The 19,916-nt window shown below is 44.3% G+C and overlaps 1 protein-coding gene and 1 long non-coding RNA gene across 2 annotated transcripts in view; one reads left to right on the forward strand and one right to left on the reverse strand.

Annotated features, from left to right (window-relative positions):
* LOC142827630 (uncharacterized) overlaps positions 1 to 19,916 on the forward strand; it is a 63,887-nt gene that overhangs the window by 22,983 nt on the left and 20,988 nt on the right. The gene's annotated exons all lie outside the window — the stretch shown is intronic.
* Positions 5,347 to 6,577, reverse strand: TAAR1 (trace amine associated receptor 1). The gene has a single exon (XM_006136250.4). The coding sequence runs from the start codon at positions 6,475 to 6,477 to the stop codon at positions 5,440 to 5,442; it is 1,038 nt and encodes a 345-aa protein (XP_006136312.3). The 5' UTR covers positions 6,478 to 6,577; the 3' UTR covers positions 5,347 to 5,439.

Here is a 19,916-nt window from a genome sequence, read left to right on the forward strand (position 1 = left end):
CAGAAACTCAATGTGTTGATCAGAAAGTTAACAATGCCCTTAGCACTTCATTTACACGATGACACTTTGAAGGTGCACTTGCTTACATTCTGCTCCACTGACCACAATTTATAATCCAATCTGACAAAAGCACAAGGCATTTTTCTCACTTCCAATTTGCCAAATGTTTGGGTTTAAATAGACACCAGGGGACCTCATTAACATACCTTGTTTTGTAGGGTTTCATCATCACTTGCAATAACTGGCAGTGATTAGGACTAATGAAAGTAAATAGTACCGGACTTCATTAAAGTAGCTGTGCCTCCCAGGACCACACAGTCTGTAAACAGAAAGGAACAAGGCACTTTGGGAAACTACAAACTTTAGCTAATCAGACACAGGAGAAAAGTTATTTCTGAAACTCTCAGTTGTGCCATGTACAAACCAATTTGTTTTATAGCAATAAATTACTAAGAACTTGAAAATCTCCCTTCTAAGTTTGGTGAAGGCCAAATACCTATTTGCTAGTAGTTTTTGTGTGAAGGCTCCCCTTCTGCTGAGAATTATCATTCACAAACTGCTGGAGCTGTTACTGTTCCAGCTATTGCTCTGTTGCTGAACTAGTTGGCATGAGGGTGTTGTTCTGTCGCAGGCGTGGTTGCAAATTAATGATGGTACTGTCACATTAACACTGTCTGAGATGTTAGATTCACAGTTTATGATGATTTAGTACAGCAATTTAGGAGAGTGGTTCTTTTGTTCTAGTTTTATTTGCTACCCTACTGAGGTGCTCCACAATTTGCCTTTGGTGCTTGGAGGAAGCCAGAATCATGCACCCTCTCTCTATCATTCCACTCCCCATAAAGCAGCAATTGGGGATATTCAGCTAAAATTTCATTAATGGGTTAAACTTTCATCTCCTTGAATAGCTGCCCAAAATCAAACTTTACCAACTGATCCAATAAGCATGTGCTCTAAGGATCAGTTGGTGACACAAAGGACCCTCAAAATGAAGTTTTAATTTTGGGCAGTTATTCAAGGATTTGAAAGGATAACCCATTAATGATGATTATTATATATTCCTTATATAGGTCAATTATATATGCATATGTGTTACTTAGAACATGTCTCCAACATATGCACACATTCCTCAGGGGGCCTTTCTTGCTTACATAACTCATTCACCTTAACATTCACATCTTTGAAGGATGCCACGGTAGTTGTGGCCTTATGGCTTAGCTCAGAGTGGCTGACTTCATTGCTTGGTGATTAGCTGTAGATGATGGCTTTCAGGGAAATGTTTCCAGAAGACTTTCTCAGCCCTCTATATTTTTAAAAGATCCCACTGATGAACAATGTTTCCACTGATGAACCAGCCAGATGGTGACCCTTGCTGTGCCCTTACATAGGGAAGTATGGTGACATAATGGGTACGTCTAAACTACATGGCTCCGTCGACAGAGCCATGTAGATTTGTTTATTTGGCAAAGGGAAATGAAGCCGTGATTTAAATAATCGCGGCTTCATTTAAATTTACATGATCAGCTGTTTGTCGGCTCAGAGCGCTAGTCTGGACGCTCCCCTGTCGAAATGAAAGCCTTTTATCGACATCCCCCATAAATCTCATCCTATGAGGCATAAGGGGGATGTCGATAAAAGGCTTTCAGGTCAGCGCGGAGCATCCAGACTAGCGCGCTGAGCCGACAAACAGCTGATCAGCTGTTTGTCGGCTCAGCGCAGCAGCCATGTAAATTTAAATGAAGCCGCGATTATTTAAATCGTGGCTTCATTTCCCTTTGCCTATCTGTCTAATCTACATGCCTTCATCGACGGAGGCATGTAGTCTAGACACACCCAATGAGTCCTCTTTCTTCTCTACTTTGGTTACCTATATCTCAGGTAGCAACTCAAGGAGGGAACAGTTGTCAAAGGCTCAGTATAGTCATTACTGTGCAAGAAGTGGGTGGCCTGAGATAAGGAGCTTCCCCTCGCTCCTCCAGCCTCTCCACTGTGTCAGCCAACTTATCTGATCCATCAGAGAGAGAGACATAAGTTGCACCAGAAAAGGCTGTACAAAACTCAGTTAATGTATCTGTTGTTAGTTACTTTCTTAAGTAATTTATAAATGCATGGAGTGCAATGAAATAGTCATAGTATCATTGGTGATAAAAAACCTTCAACAAGACACTTGGCCAGCCTCAATATAAATCAGTAATTGTTTATTTTAAATTAGTTTGGGAAAAATACAGATTTACAAGATGTTAGCTTAACAATAATAGAGTAAAAGAGAAAACAGGAAGCATTGATAGTTTGGTCTGGTAAAAAGTAGCATCGTTTTAATTTCCTACTGAAACATGAATAGGCAGCTTGCATTCTCCTTGTGCTAGGCGTTGTACAAAACACAGAGTAAAAGACAAAATGCAACACATGGCACACATTTGCCTATCCATGTCAGCACAGGACCCAATGTAATATTCATTTACTACTGTGCATAGCTCTTACTGTAGAGTCTATCTCCACTGGCTACTCTCAAGAATCATTTTGCCCAGTAGTAAATATTATACCTGGTAGTGTTTGCAAAATCAGGCCTGAGATATTATTTCTTTTTCAGTTTAGGTACATCAACTCAGCAGCGCATACCTCAAAACAAGCTGTGCAATTTGAGCTACAATTGCGTAGCTTATTTTGAAATAGTTTATTTCGAAATTTGGGGCTGTCTACCTAGTGCTAATTTCAAAATAAATCACTATTCCGGTGTCTTCCTTAATCCTCATGCAACAAGGTTTACAGGATGCCAGAATAAGAAGCCCATTATTTTGAATGTATTTCAAAGTAACGGGCATGCTGTTAAGAGGTGCAGAACGCTATTTCAGGATAACGGATGTTATCCTGAAATAGTGCCGCTGTGTAGAAGTACCCTTTGGTAGCAGGTAATTCATTTTAGCATATCAATCTCTTATTTTAAAAGTCAACAAAAAGTGTCTTAATCAACAATTTTTGTTGACATTTGTTAAAATAACAATATACCCTAACTAAAATGTTCAGTCACCGTACATTTTACATTGTTCATCTTACATGACAGAATAGTCTTATCGGCTTGCAACTGGTAGAGGATATTGGCCAATACAATTTGCAATGGTTTTCAGATACTAGTCCCTAGGTCAGGACTGCTCAACATACGGCCCGCGGGCCGCATGCAGCACACAGGGTCTCATTGTGCAGCCCGTGATGACTACAGGCACCGCGGCCCCATCCAATCCGCCAGCCGGGTGGAGGAGCAGAGCGCCTTCGGGGAGAGGGAAGTGCAGCGATTCTCGCCACCGGGCTGCCTGCAAACAGCTCCGGGATGAGGAGGTGGGGTGCAAGCCAGAAGGAGGGACACCAGCAGACGCCAGGACACTGACGTGACGTGGCGTCGTGACATCACGGCCGGCAACTGCCGGATTCAAAAACGCTCTGGCAGCCCCGCAAACTGGAAGGAAGAAGCGAGGTAGGGGAGGGGAAAGTGGAGTTCTTCAAGGGTCTGTTTTGGGACCCGTACTGTTCAATATCTTCATCAATGATGTAGATATTGGGATAGAGAGTACGCTTATTAAGTTTGCAGATGATACCAACTGGGTGGGGTTGCAACTTCTTTGGAGGATAGGGACATAATTCAAAATGACCTTAGAAAGTTAGAGAAATGGTCAGAGGTAAACAGGATGAGGTTTAATAAAGAGAAATGCAAAGTGCTCCACTTAGGAAGGAACAATCAGTTCCATACATACAAGATGGGAAGCGACTGTCTAGGAAGGAGCATGGCGGAAAGGGATCTAGGGGTCATAGTGGACCACAAGTTGAATATGAGTCAACAGTGTGATGCTGTTGCAAAAAAAGCAAATATGATTCTAGGTTGTATCAACAGGTGTGTTGTAAGCAAAACTCGTGAAGTCATTCTGCCGCTCTACTCTGCACTAGTTAGGCCTCAGCTGGAGTACTGTGTCCAGTTCTGGGCGCCACATTTCAAGAAAGATGTGGAGAAATTGGAAAGGGTACAGAGAAGAGCGACAAGAATGATTAAAGGTTTAGAGAACATGACCTATGAAGCCAGGCTTCATGAACTGGGCTTGTTTAGTTTGGAAAAAAGAAGATTAAGGGGGGACATGATAGCGGTTTTCAAATATCTAAAAGGGTGTCACAAGGAGGAAGGAGAAAATTTGTTCCTCTTGGTTTCTGAGGACAGGACAAGGAGTAATGGGCTTAAAGTGCAGCAGGGGAGGTTTAGATTGGACATTAGGAAAAAATTCCTAACTGTCAGGGTGGTCAAATATTGGAATAAATTGCCAAGGGAGGTGGTGGAATCTCCCTCTCTGGAGATATTTAAGAACAGGTTAGATAGACATCTGTCAGGGATGGTGTAGACGGAGCGTGGTCCTGCCTTGAGGGCGGGGGGCTGGACTCGATGACCTCTTGAGGTCCCTTCCAGTCCTATTATTCTATGATTCTATGATTCTATGAAAGGGCTTGTGCAGAGGGGAGGGTGACAGGTCAGGAGAAAAGGGAAGGCACAAAGGGGCAGGATGCAGGAGAGACAAATGCCAGGGGGCCAAGTGGAGACAATGAGGAAAAGGGCAGGAGAGGAGGTGTCAGTGGGAGGGGGGACAAGGTGATGCTGGGAGAGGAGAGGGTAAGGGCACTGGGAGCCGTATGTTGTGCAGGCCTGATTTAACTGAAAAATTCTTAATAAAGTATCACCCCCTCCCCCCCGAACCTACCCTTGTGGCCTGCAGCTGTTTTCTTTGGAGTAATATGGCCCTTACCGCTTTCCGAGTTGTGCAGGCCCGCTCTATGTATTAAGTGTTGTTTCCGAGTTCTGTTTGCTGAAGTTCTGCTTCTGATACTGTTCAGATCCCATTTACAATTAGAATCTTAAATTATCACATAAGAAATATTAAGCTATATTAGAAGGGATCAGAGCTTTATGGTAAGAGCTATACTCTTTCATCTTTGGGTCATTGGTGGAAATTCAAAAGACAAGCCCTTTGTTGCTTCGCTCAGAGGGTTGTAGATTCATTCAAACCTCCATTCAACAATGAAATCTGTTGTGTGTTTTCTTTCTTAATACATGAGAGACAGGCCTTCCTAAAGATAACAGTGCTTAGAGTAGTAGAATTAAATGATTTCTCCATTCAAAGTGATGCAATGTCCTTTCAAATTGCAAGTTCCCTCTTTACTTTTGTGTATTGTACAGAGCTGAGCACATTGTAAGTACTAAATCAATCATTAATAATAACCAAAGCACTGAGTCTAATTAGGTGCAATTTCTATGTTGTACTGAGACAAGGTTTAAGGTATCACAGTTTGCAACCTGAAACAGACTGGAAAACAGCTGATGATGATTCCCTCTCTTTTCCTGTTATCTTTGTAAGCCCAATCTCCAACCAATTGCTAAATGTAGCAAGTCCAAACATTCTAAGTATGTTATTCTAAAATTAATCGAGTTCTGGAAGAGTCCTGTTGGAAAACTTTACCAAACAGAATCAGCTTTAGTGCTTTGCGAAACCACATGTAAAAAAATGCATACACTAATGGGTTAAATGTAGAATTCATGTAACCAAACCACACCAATGCATCAATGAGGATAGGTGGTGTGGAGTAGTTCAGAAAGGGGTCAGTGGCAGTACAGAAGAAAAATGGAGACCAGCATATGAGAAAAACACCCATCACTACGCCTAATGTCTTTGCAGCTTTCCTTTCTCTGCTTCGAGAAATGTGATGCTTCATTTCAAATCTGATCTGTGTTTGACTAGTTGCATCTTTAATGGATCTTGCCTGCCTCTTGGCTATAGCATATATTTTCCCATAGACGCACAACATAACAAATCCAGGGATGTAGAATGAAATCATGGAGGCCACCACACCTGAAGTTCCACTGAAAAAGACAAAACAGCCTCCAACGCAGTGGATGTGATTATAGAAAATCTCTTCTGCTCCTTTTAAATTTAGCTCCAGAAAGATCATCCCAAAAGCAAAAATAGCAGGGACGGTCCAACTGATGACGATCATGATGACTATGATGTAAGTATTGATCTTAGATTTGTATCTCAGTGGATCACACACAGCATAGTAGCGATCAACAGAAATGAAGGAAAGATGGAAAATGGAGGCTGTGCTCAGCATAATGTCTATGCTAGTGTGGATTTTGCAGAAGAGTTCTCCAAAGTACCAGCAGTGCTCAACAGACCTCACCATACTATAAGGCATGATGAAGCACCCCAATAAGAAGTCAACAGTAGACATGGAAAGGATCAAAAAATTTGTAGGTGTATGGAGCTGCTTGAAGTGCACTATTGAGATGATAACAGTCAGATTTCCAGCCAATGTGGCCAGGATGATGCACATCATGAAGATGTACATGGAAATACGGATATTGCTTGACCAGCTGCTTTTTATGCAGGAACTATTGACAGATTCACAAAACTGCATCCTTCCTGAGATCTCAACCCCACTTAAGTACATTGTCAGCTCAGTCTGCGGGATGTTGCACAGGCAACTTTTGTCACAGTGCTGAAATACATTTAGAGCTGTTTATAGTTTTTCTTGGTGTTCATCCAAGCCACAGTAACTGCAGAGAGAGAGAGAGAGAGAGAGAGAGAGAGAGAAAAGAAAATCATAAAACATATTGCATCTACCAGAGCCTCTAGGAAATTCATTTTCCTTAATTCATTAAGGTCATAGAGCAGATTAAACTAGCTTTGAAACAGAATTACATTTCTATCATTAGATATTTCTGAACTGAGACTGATTCATGGCCCAATTAATGCAGCAGCACACCTGTGGGTCTTCTTTATCCACCAGCCACCCGTAGGCTATGTCTATGCTCACGGCTTCTTGCGCAAGTATGGCCGTTCTTGCGCAAGAATCTGCCAGTGTAGACATAGCCATACTGTGAGTAGCAGAAACTACACAGAGCTACCTCAGGGAAGGTAAGTTTGACAAGATATAGATCCCTCTGTGCAGCAGTAGGGAGACAAGATATATCCCCCAGATTTTTTAATGGCTTTTTTAAAGGTGTATCTTTCTTTCAAAAGTTCAAGAGCATCCAGTAGTATTCACATTCCCCTGAAAACTCTTTGTTTTAGATTCTGCAGCCCCACTTGGCCACAGCTTCTTGCAGATATAAATCAAAGCCTTAAAAGTCAAAGTGGACAGAACAGACATACAGATGGTATCATCTGGCAAGTAAAAGGAAATTTCCATTAACTCAGGGAAGATTCCTATTAACAACAAAAACCCTGAGATATTCATCTAGTAAATGTCACTTAATCCACAGTCACATCTTCCCTCTGACCATCAATCCTATTCTCCCTCTCTGACTGCCGGGCATGAAGTACTTTGATTGGTTGCTGTGCTGATGCCAGTTCCCAAGACTCTTGTCTTTCCATCTGGCTATGATCAGGGATGGGAACAAGGATGATAGAATCATGGCTTATTTGATCTTGAAAGCAGTCTGGACAACTTTGGGGCATATGGGTCTCTGCCCATCTCCCATTTCTTTCTGAGTCTTTGGCCTCTCTGGAACAAGCAACTCAACAACATCACCTGGGTTTTGGATGCACAGTTCCTCATCAGGGTCATTACCTGCTTCAGGGTACGTCTAGACTACCGCGTTTTGTCGACAGAAGTTTTGTCGACAGTATCTGTCGACAAAACTTCTGTCGACAAAGAGCGTCCAGACACATTGAGTTCTGTCGACAAAGCAAGCTGCTTTGTCGACAGAACTCCGTAGTCTGGACGCAGTGTTACAGGCAATAACACCTTCTGTCGACAGAGTTCTGTCGACAGAAAGTGTTATGCCTCGTAAAATGAGGTATACCAGCGTCGACAAAACTGCTGAGTTCTGTCGACGTTATGTCGACAGAACTCAGCGGTAGTGTAGACGCTGGTATAGTTTTGTCAACAAAAGTCCACTTTTGTCGACAAAACTAGGTAGTCTAGACACACCCTCAGTGTCATTATAGCTTAGGTGAGAGATCCTGGTACCATCTTCTATTTTTCTGAACTATTGCATCATGACGCACAAGTATTACGCAAAGCTCTTTGCCTACATGTTTTCTTCATAGGTTGCTAACTCTTAAGGTCCATCTTTTTTAAAGGGTTTGTATCAGCCCCTGGCACCTTACTGAGTGCTCAGAGTATGTCTACACTGCCACCCTAGTTCGAACTAGGGTGGCTAATGTAGGCATTCGAAGTTGCAAATGAAGCCCAGGATTTAAATATCCAGGGCTTCATTTGCATCTTGCCGGGCGCCGCCATTTTTAAATCCCCCTTAGTGTGGACTCCGTGCCCGCGGCTACACGCGGCATGGAGTAGGTAGTTCTCTAATTCGAACTACCGGTACACCTCGTGGAACCACCGGTACACCTAATTCGAACTACCTACTCTGTGCCGCGTGTAGCTGCGGGCAAGGAGTCCGCACTAAGAGGGATTTAAAAATGGCGGCACCCAGCAAGATGCAAATGAAGCCTGGGATATTTAAATCCCAGGCTTCATTTGCAACTTCGAATGCCTACATTAGCCACCCTAGTTTGAACTAGGGTGGCAGTGTAGACATACCCTCAGAGAATAAATATATCTGTGTTTGTGGAGAAGGCTATAGTGTGGAAAGGATAATGTGGCCTAATGAATAAGAACACTTTCCAGCACTTCCACTGGCCTGCTGAGGAACCCTGGATAAGTCACTTCCCTCAGTTTTCCTGTCTGTAAAATGGGAATGATCCTGACAGCCTTTGCAAAGTGCTTTGAGATCTATGGAAGAAAAGCCCTATATAGGAGCTAGAGATTATTAATGTATTCAGTGAGACTCCATATAGGAACAGCAATGTATCTAAATGAAGCCATGGGCAAGCTCGGAGTCTACATGAAGAAATGGAAGGTGTTTATGGAGAGAATGTACAGTAGACTTCTGATAATCCAGAACCTATGGGACATAGGTGGTGCCGGATTATCAAATATGCCAGACTATCAGGAGGTACTATAAAATGGTTTTATATATATACTGTATACATTATATACTGTATATAAAGTGTTCTTAACTCTTTTTATTGTACATACTGTATACAGTATACTGTAATGTTTTAGTTTTTTAAAGACTTTTTTACCCTTTTTGTTCAGTTCAGCTGCTGCCGCTGTTACCTTGTGACTCATTTTGCCGAAGCTCACTCACTAGGCTCTTGCCATTTTGATGTCGGACTATCAGGAGAGCCGGACTATTGGATGCCGGACTATTGGAGTTTTACTGTACTATGAGAAACGTAGGGCATTATTCTGCACTCAATTACACAAATAGAGTTTCTTTGGATTTGACATGGCACAACTGAGAGCGGAATCAGGACAAAAGGGTGCATATTTGTGCATTCTTTTAATGATCTGTAGCAGCCCAGGTAGTTTATTCTCTGGTTGACACTACAGATTAATACCATGACACAGTTTCAATACAGGGTAACCAGTAAGCAAGGAGCCCTAATTCAAAAACTTCGGAAGAAAAGGGATACCACTGTTGCCATTATTAACTCTTGATGTTAGACGTATGCTTTTTTGACTGTATTTGTAACGCAGACATCTCTTTACTAGAATACTATGAAAACTCCCCTTGTTTGAGTCAGTTGCTACTAATTTTATAAGCTAAACTATTTCTTTTTAAAATTTTGTTCTTTCCTTCTTATTTGGGCAGGGTCTATAAAACTAGTAATATGAACTTTTCCCTAGTTCCTGTTGTGTTGTACTCAAGCTGGTATAGTGAAAACAAACACTAAATCAAATACAGACAGCATGTTACTAGAAAAAGAGTCCTGGGATGTTACACTGATATTGCAACTGAAAGATCACTTTGAGTAAAATTGAAAACTAATCATATTTTATAATGAACAGAGCACTCATGCACACACACAGTTGCCACACACTCACAAGTTGTTAACACTGCTGAGAGACGTATCTGGCCATATTCTTTACCTTAATTGGTAACACAGGAGCTCTACAGCAGAAAGTTTGACCAACCCTTGTAAAAGACTGATCAAATAATTCAACAATTTTGTATAATATTGAAAAAATAGTAATAGAATGGCATATAAGAGCAGCCCTCAGAGCTTTATTTATTTTAAGGCATAGCTGCAATTGACAGCCAAATTTTTCTTTTAGCCAAACAAACTTTTTCCCTAGAAGAAATCACCATATATACTATATCTGTTTGTGAAATTCCCCTTTATAATTAATGAACTTAATATTTGTATAGAATCTTGCATTTCCTCATTCTAGTTCTCTTTTCTGATAGTCTCTGAAATTCAAAGTATGTACTTTATCTCCCCAAAAATCAATACAAGTTAGTAAATGGGCTTTCCCTTGACAGATGTTTAATCAAACCAGTTCTAAATGACAAACCTAATTAGATTTCCATCATGTTTACTTTTTAATAGTAGCATTTCTCTGCTCACCCACTTCTACCTGGCTAGATCAGTTCTGTTCTCTGGCTAGTTTCCATAGGTGGCAAGGGCACCTTTTTCCCAGGCCACTGTTTGGGCTGGCAGCTTTCCCCTTTCCCCAAGGGCTGGGGCTTGCAGCTGGTTTCTGGGGGTAGCGAACCTAGCCACTCCTTTGGGAGTCCCTCCCCTGCTGTTCCTGCTCTAAAGATGCTCTGTCTTACTTGCTACCTCTCTTCTATCCTCTCAATTTCCTCTCCCACTTTCCAACTGGGGAGTCTTTTAAAGGCTTCCAGAAGGCCTGAAGTAGAGTAAGCTGGCCTCAGTCTGGCTGGGCCAGCTCCCTACTAGCTGCTTCTAAGGCTAGGTCTACATTGGCACAATCTTGAGCAAATACTTTTTAACACAAGAGTTCTTGCGTTAAAGTATTTGCACAAGAGAGTGTCTACACTGGTACGTGCCTTTGCACAAGAGATTTGCTTTTGCGCAAGAGCATCCGTGCCAGTGTAGACGCTCTCTTGCGCAAGAATGCTCCGATGGCCATTTTAGCCATCGGGCTTTCTTGCACAAGAAATTCATGTTGCCTGTCTACACTGGCTTCTTGCACAAGAACAGTTGCACAAGAGGGCTTATTCCTGAGCAGGAGCATCAGAGTTCTTGCACAAGAAGCACTGATTTCACATATTATAACGTCAGTGTTCTTGCGCAAGAACTCCCCGCCAGTGTAGACAGCAAGTAGATGTAGCCTAATTGTCCTGCCCCCTCCGCTTTTATTTAGCAGGCATTTTAAGCTTCTGGGGCTGCCTTTTTCCCCCTCTGTAGCAGCCCTCTGGTCTGACCCTGTCACACCTGCCTTAGATTATAAAATTTCCATGTGCTAGGCTTCATCATTATGTTGATATGCAAACATACTGGTTGGCTGCCATAACATCAAGATTGTGCTATTTTTTGTAACAGACTTCATTATATTGTGCCACTTTCTCTTTATAAAATCAAACTGTTTTAAGACCACCTCAATATAAAAGGTGTTACTGACAAGCATTTTTATTTTTCAATAAAATTCACTTTGAAATTGCTACATGCAACGTAATAACAGTCCTCACAGCAATGCATTGTGTTTTTATAGAAATAAACAAGGTCACGTTCTCCTGGTATAAATGAGCTTAGTTCCATTGACTTCAAACAAGCTGTGCCACAAAAGATTAATTTTAAAGAAAGCTCTGCAAAAGAAAGTAGTTCTTAAAACTCTTGGGTATAACACACTGAAAATCTGGCCCATTATATTTATGATACGGGTTTATTACAAATAGATTTAGGACAACATCTTAGGGCCAAACTCTGGCTTGCCCAGTACAGATGAGCTTAAACGAATCAGATAAATAGTATTTATTTTTAAGCATTGAAAGGGGTGACTGCAGGCTGGTATCACTGGAATAATTTACCAAACCAAAGAATATATGCCTGAAATTATAGGCGCCACTTCTGTGGGTACTCCAGCCCTGGAAGCACACTGGCAAGCCTCTCTTCTCCTTCCTCCCCTCCATCCCAGTGCCTCCAAGCAGAGGTGGACCCCACCAATCAACTTGTCCTTGTCCCCATACCCACCAGAGCCTCTGGCATGCCACCAAGCAGCTGAGCTGATGGTGGCATGCAGGAGACACTGGTGGGCAGGAGCAGGAGGCAAACCTGGGAGATTCACAGCCAAGATATCAGGAGCAGAAAGGGCAGAACCAGCCGCACCCAGCCACTGAGATGCCGCTCTGCAGGTCAGGTGCCTGACAGACCCTAGCTCTGGAGGTGACTTTCATTCCCTGCCCCAGCATGGGTGCACAGGTGTCCAGTAGCTGAGCCAGTTATGAAGTGGAAGCCATCACCTCCCCATTTGGATTCTCTCAGGCATCTTCCAGGCAGGATGGCAGAGCAGCAACCAGGAGGGCCTGCCATTGAAAGTGGTTCCCTCCTGCTCCATGCTTGGGGTCCTACCTGCCAGGGAGAATGGCAGATCATGCCAGAGGGAGGAAGGCATGGCGAGAGGACAAAGTAACCCCCTGCAGGTACCATGCGGTGGAGAGAGTACAGTGGCCCCATAGCTGGGCAGAAGGGGACACACATTACCTGCCCTTTAGGTTGTGTCCCCCCACTACCGGATGGCACCAGCTGAACAATGGGGCATCCTCAGAGGAGAGGGTAGGGCAATGGAGGAAGGGTTGGGGCCTGGGCGGGGCCTAGTTCAGAGCTGGGGGGGAGGGGGTCATACACTCCCCAGGAAATCTGGAAGTCAGCACTTATGCCTGAAATGGGAAAGGTCAGACTATGGCCCTTCAGTCCCACCCTTTGTGTTGGTAAGTACCAACAGTTGAGCACCACAACAAACACAAGACTCACCTTTTTCAATGAGTAGAAAGAACTGCATTGCTCTAAGCTTTCCCCAGTGTCCATAGAGACTCCACCAAAAGCAAAGTACTAGCTGTGCTTCTCCTTACGGGTATGTCTACACTACAAAGTTAATTCGAACTAACGGACGTTAGTTCGAATTAACTTTAATAGGCGCTACACTGGCACTCCGCTAGTTCGAACTTAATTCGAACTAGCGGAGCGCTTAGTTCGAACTAGGTAAACCTCATTCTACGAGGACTAAGCCTAGTTCGAACTTACTAGTTCGAATTAAGGGGTGTATAGCCCCTTAATTCGAACTAGGGGGAGGCTAGCCCTCCCCAGGTTTCCCTGGTGGCCACTCTGGGGAAACTCGTCTGCCCCCCTCCCGGCCCCAGAGCCCTTAAAGGGGCACAGGCTGGCTACGGTGCCCGTGCCAGGTGCAAGCCTGCCAGCACCCAGCCAGCAGACCCTGCACCTGGCACGGCATGAGCCAGCCACCCGCTGCCACTCAACCCTCTGCCTCTTCCCGGGACCAGGCTGGTGGCTCCCGGGAGCCTGGCCAGGACCGCAAGAGGCGGGCACCCGCCTGGTCTAGTGCAGACATCGTGGACCTCGTCCACGAACTCCGCACTAGGCACAGGAAAGTGGCTGTCTAGGGCAGAATAGCTGCCAGCCTGACCACCCAGGAGCAGCTGTGCATGAAAATCAAGGTGGTCCACTGAGACCCCCGACCCTGAGTCCTGAGCTTAAAATGGCAGTACTGGGTCAGACCAAAGGCCCATCTAGCCCAGTAGCCTGTCTGCCGACAGCAACCAACCCTAGGTACCCTGGAGGGGATGGACGGAAGACAGTGACCAAGCCATTTGTCTCGTGCCATCCATCTCCAGCCTTCCACAAACTTTGGGCAGGGACACCATTTCTACCCCCTGGCTAATACCACTCCATGGACCCAGCCTCCATGACTTGATCTAACTTCTCTTTAAACTCTGTTCTAGTTCTAGCCTTCACAGCCTCCTGCAGCAAGGAGTTCCACAGCCTGACTCTTTGCTTTGTGAAGAAGAACTTTCTGTTACTAGTTTGAAGCCTGCTACCCATTCCTTTCCTTTGGTGTCCTCTAGTCCTTCTGGGTATGTCTACACTACCCCGCTAGTTCAAACTAGCGGGGTAATGTAGGCATACCGCACTTGCAAATGAAGCCCGGGATTTGAATTTCAAATCCCGGGCTTCATTTGCAAGTGCGGTATGCCTACATTACCCCGCTAGTTCTAACTAGGAGGGTAGTGTAGACATACCCTCTGTTATGGGAACTAATGAAGAACTTTTCTTTATGCACCCTCTCCACACCACTTTTGCTTTTATAGACCTCTATCATATCCCCCCTCAGTCTCCTCTTTTCTAAGCTGAAAAGTCCCAGTCTCTTTAGCCTCTCTTCATATGGGACTTGTTCCAAACCCCTGATCATTTTAGTTGCCCTCCCCTCTCCCAGGGGGAGATTCTGTTTTTGAACACACGTTTTCTTTATTTTGTGCATCAGGAAGGGGGGCTAGGGAAGGGTAAGTGGAAGGAGGTGAGGGAGGAATGGGGTACGCGCCCCCAATAGGGAGGACTGGGCTGGCTCTGCGGGCTTTTCGGGATGGAAGCTCTCCTGCAGCCCCCCGACTGACCCCTCCCCACGGATGGTAGCCTGTGGCAAGTGCAGCCGGGCTGATGGCCGAGTGCTGTGATGTTCTGCGTGTGGGCACTCAGGGCACTCCAAGCCAGGACTGCTTTGCAAGCGGGGAACCCTGAGAACTGTCTGTCCGGGGTGGAGGTCGGGTCCCTTTAAGCACAGCCCTCGGCTAGCCTGAGAGAGCATCTCCACGCTCTAAGTCCTCATCTGATGCCCTGCCTGCACTGCTTCCAGCCAGCCTTAACCTCTGTTCAGGGTCTACTCTGTGTGGACATGCTAGTTCGAATTAGCAAAACGCTAATTCGAACTAGTTTTTAAATCTAGCTGTGCTAATTAGTTCGAATTAGCGCTGTAGTGTAGACATACCCTACCAGAGTACCACAGAGATGCACCAGACAACAGCAGCCATGCTAACACTGATGGCAGCAACTTTGCTCACCCAGGACCCTGGGCACTTATAGTGCTGCTGAGAATTCACTGCTATTGTCACTTAAGCTAACTTTGTTCTACACATGCTCAATGTGGTTCACACCGCCTATTGTACTGCAATCACACCTCCCAGTTGCAGTGTAGACATACTTATAGGGCTTGTCTATACTTAAACCACTATAGAAGTGCAGCACTTCAGTGACTATGCTACCTGTGCTGATGAGAGGGCTTCCCCATATGTGTGGGTAGTCCATCTTTCTGAGAGACAGTAGACATAAAAATGGACGTCACCAGAATACGGAATACATTGCAGTCCCTATGCCCTCATTAGCACTCCCAATGACATACTTCTTCAAGAGAGCCCAGGATATTTAGCATGACAAAAGGGTGGGACACAGGTACAACTGACCACCACTACCTTCTGAGAGGTCAGAAAGACAGTGGATGAGTAATTTCAAGCAATTTCAACCATTCTCACTAAGTGGAGTCTGCAGATGCCTTAAAAAAAAACCTCATGGTCAATGGTAACAAAGGTTGCTGCTGGATCTCCAAGAATCAAACCAGTCATAACGGATGTATAAATGACCTTTAAAGTGGGTCTAGAAAGGCCCTAAGAATAGTAATGGGACTCATCTTCATCCATAGCTAAGAGACTTATGACTAATGCAACCAGTGCAGATTCCACTCCATAGCAGGCTCTATAATTCAAGTCTCCAAGATCAAATAAAAATAAACACTACAGCACTAATTCGAACTAACTTAATTCGAATTAGTTAATTCGAACTAAGCTAATTCGAACTAGTGAATCTAGACCTAAAAACTAATTCGAATTAGCATTTTGCTAATTCGAACTACCATGTCCACATTGAGTGGACCCTGAACCGAACTTAAGGCTGGCCAGAACCAGTGTCGGCAAGGCATCAGGTTAGGACTTAGAGCGTGGAGCTGCTGTCTCAGGCTAGCTGAGGGCTGTGCTTAAAGGGACCTGACCCCCACCCCGGACAGACAGTTCTCAGGGTTCCCTGCTAGCTTGTCTACCTCAATGAGGGACAGCAAAGCAGTCCTGTCTTGGAGTGCCCACACTCGGCACATCACAGCACTCGGCCATCAGTCCAGCTGCACTTGCCGCAGGCTGCCATCCAGGAGGGTCAATCGGGGGGCTGTCAAGATCCATGAGGCCCTGCAGGGGAGCTTCCACCCCAAGGAACCCGCAAAGCCACCCCAGTACTCCCCACTGGGGGCTCGTGCCCCATTCCTCCCTCACCTCTTTCCACTTTCCCCTCCCTAGCCTCCGTTCCTGATGTAAAAAATAATGGACATGTGTGTTCAAAAATAGAAACTCTCTTTATTTAACAAAACTGGGGGGGGGGAGGCGAGGATTAACTTCTGGGGAGACTGGGGAAAGGAGGTGGGAGAGGGAAAGAGAGAGGGTGGGAGTGGGGAGGGAGAAACCTGGGAGGAGGGAGCTGAAGGGGGAAGCCAGGGGAAGGAGGAGGGGAAGTATAAAACTATGGTATGCCATATCTTCAGTAATGTGTACAGATGTGATCTCCTCACCTCAAAAAAGATGTTTTGGCCTTGGAAAGGGTTTAGAAAAGCGCAACTAAAATGATTTGGAACAGGTCCCATACGAAGAGAGGCTAAAGACAGTGGGACTTTTCAGCTTAGAAAAGAGGAGACTGAGGGGAGATATGATAGAGGTATATAAAGTCATAAGTGGTGTGGAGAGGGTGCATAAAGAAAAGTTCTTCATTAGTTCCCATAATAGAAGGACTAGAGGACACCAAATGAAATAAATGGGTAGCAGGCTTCAAACTAATAAAAGAAAGTTCTTCTTCACAAAGCAAATAGTCAACCTGTGGAACTCCTTGCCACAGGAGGCTGTGAAGGCTAGAACTATAACAGAGTTTAAAGAGAAGTTACATTAAGTCATGGAGGTTGGGTCCATAGAGTAATATTAGCCAGGGGGTAGAAATGGTGTCCCTGGCCTCTGTTTGTGTAAGGCTGAAGATGAATGGCACGAGACAAATAGCTTGGTCATTGTCTTCGGTCCATCCCCTCCGGGGTACCTGGTGTAGGCCGCTGTTGGCAGACAGGCTACTGGGCTAGATGGACCTTTGGTTTGGTTCTTATCTTCTAAGCTCAGGGCTCAGGGTCGGGGGTCTCACTGGACCAACTTTATTTTCATGCAAACCTGCTCCTGGGTTTGCACATGGCCTTTGGTGGCCAGGCTGGCAGCTATCCTGCCCTAGACAGCCACTTTCCTGTGCCTAGTGTGGAGGTTGTGGACATTGGAGACCTCCCCCCAACCTGGATGAGGTCCACAATCTCTGCACTAGACCAGGCGGATGCCTGCCTCTTGCGGCCCTGGGCAGGCTCCTGAGAGCCGCCAGCCTGGCTCCGGGAAGAGGCAGAGGGCTGGGTGGCAGCGGGTGGCTGGCTCATGCCGTGCCAGGTGTAGGCTCTGCTGGCTAGGTGCTGGCAGGCTTGCACCTGGCACAAGCCAGACCATGCCCTTTTAAAGGCTCTGGGGCCGGGAGGGAGGCAGAAGAGTTTCCCTGGTTTGGCCCAGAGTGGCCACCAGGGCAAGCTGGGATGGGCTAGCCTCCCACTAGTTCGAATTAAGTGGCTACACAGCCCTTAATTTGAACTACTTAATTAGAACTAGGCGTTAGTCCTCGTAGAATGAGGTTTCCCTAGTTCGAATTAAGCGCTCCACTAGTTCGAATTAAGTTCGAACTAGCGGTTTGCATGTGTAGTGCCTATGAAAGTTAATTCTAACTAACAGCTGTTAGTTTGAATTAACTTTGTAGTGTAGACATACCCTCAGAGAATAGAACAATGCTGTCACATCTGACCTCCCAGGACTTTTCTAAATGGCTTTTCCTTTCTTCCCCCCAGAAAATAAAAGCTGGTTACTGATAATTAGTTACCAAGATCGTCAACTTTAAGAGTTTGTTTCTGAAAAGGAAACTTTGCAATGGTTTCTTAAGAAAAGCCAGTGCTTTGATCTCCCAACCAAATTTATAGTCAGACAACCAAATGGGTTTTTCACAAAAATACACACACACACACACACACACATGATACTAGGAAAGATCTAACATTAAACATTAAGTTATGTGAACTCCCACTGCCAAAATATGATGGAACAGCATTTTCTCTTAAATATTAACTATGATTTTAATAGCTGCCCATTCTCACAATTTTTTATTAATTGCAATCCAGTGGCTCATTTTTTTGTTATACAAAATTACTGTCAACATTGTATTCAACTAATGCGTATTTTAGCATCCTTTATACTAACATTAACAAAGCACCCAAGCCCCAGAACATTATGTTTATAAGATGTTTATATTACCAGTGAACCATCCACAGCACATCTGATATTTACTTTTGCTCATCATGCTGTTAAACTATGTAAACATCTTATTTCAAATGTTTCAGAAGATGATGTTTCAGAGTATATAATAGGAGTAGCTAACTTTCAAAACTGTAGATGAAAAAAGTCATGGTGAAGGTTATAAAATATTAATTACAAGCAGTTCTTATTCATGTGTAGGTTGTGCTTAGCTATTTTTTCCCATCACAACACTTAGCCAGGAGCTAAACTACAACTGTAATATTTAGTACAAGTCCAAGAAGGAAGCAGCATGTCAGTTTGAAGCTAGGTTTTACACTCTAGAGAAGATTAAAAACTTTTTTTACAACCTACACATAAATCTGGGCTTGTATGACAGTCAGATTTGGCTTCCATCAAACAAATGAGGAAAGGCAGAAAAAATCTCGTTAATGTCTTTATTTTTTTCAGAGAACAAACACAGTCATTTTTTATTAGAAAACACTATTTACGTTTTTTTATTTTTATGTTATTGCAATAATAATTAAAGAGAGGCTGGAGAATTCCTACCCATAAAAGACTAACATGCAATAATTTTATGGCATGAAATATAACCTCAATCCACCCAGTTGTTCCAGTCAGTAATGCCCAGGAAAATACCTTGTGTCAAAATCATTATAATTGTTTGTGGCACAGTTGAGTTCTGGGATTTACACTTTTCATGTTACACTTGAACATCTGACACCATTGTTGCCAATTTTCATCTGTTATTTATCTGAAGAGGGAATTAGGAAAGATTGGATTGCACAATTCATTAAAATTAAGCAGTTGGGTTTATTTTTGGTTGGTTGCTTTAACTAACAAACACTCAGGGCAAGATCCCGTTCGCATTAAAGTCAATGGGACTATTCATGCGAGTAAAACAACCTGCTGTAGTTATGGTTAAGAGAAAGACCGACATTCTGTTTAAAGCTTGATTCTTCTCAGAGTTCTAAAATCCATACATTGCTTGGGTTTTGGTATGACCCTGGAGACGAGGTTCTCTTACTGATTCAAATGTGGAGTCATTTGATCACAGGGTTCCTGAGGAACAGCACCCAGGGAGAAAAAAAGGCTTTTTAAGAAAATTGACAGATTTTGACAACCGATTTCTGCTCACTGGGGGTATGTCTACACTACAGCACTAATTCGAACTAACTTAATTCAAATTAGTTAATTCGAACTAAGCTAATTTGAACTAGTGCATCTGGACCTAAAAACTAGTTCGAATTAGCATTTTACTAATTCGAACTAGCATGTCCACATTGAGTGGACCCTGAACTGAGGTTAAGGATGGCCAGAAGCAGTGCCAGCAGGGCATCAGATTACGACTTACAGCATGGAGCTGCTGTCTCAGGCTAGCCGAGGGCTGTACTTAAAGGGACCCGACCTCCACCCCAGACAGACAGTTCTCAGGGGTTCCCCGCTTGCAAAAAAGTCCTGGCTTGGAGTGCCCTGAGTGCCCACACTTGGCACATCACAGCACTCGGCCATCAACCCTGCTGCACTTGCCACAGGCTGCCATCCGGGGGGGAGGGGTCAATCGGGGGGCTGCAGGAGACCTTCCACCCCGAGGAGCACGCAGAGCCACCCCAGTCCTCCCCATCGGGGGCTCATACCCCATTCCTCC

This window comes from Pelodiscus sinensis, chromosome 3 (assembly GCF_049634645.1).
Source record: "Pelodiscus sinensis isolate JC-2024 chromosome 3, ASM4963464v1, whole genome shotgun sequence".
In the NCBI taxonomy this organism is placed as follows: Eukaryota; Metazoa; Chordata; order Testudines; family Trionychidae; genus Pelodiscus; species Pelodiscus sinensis.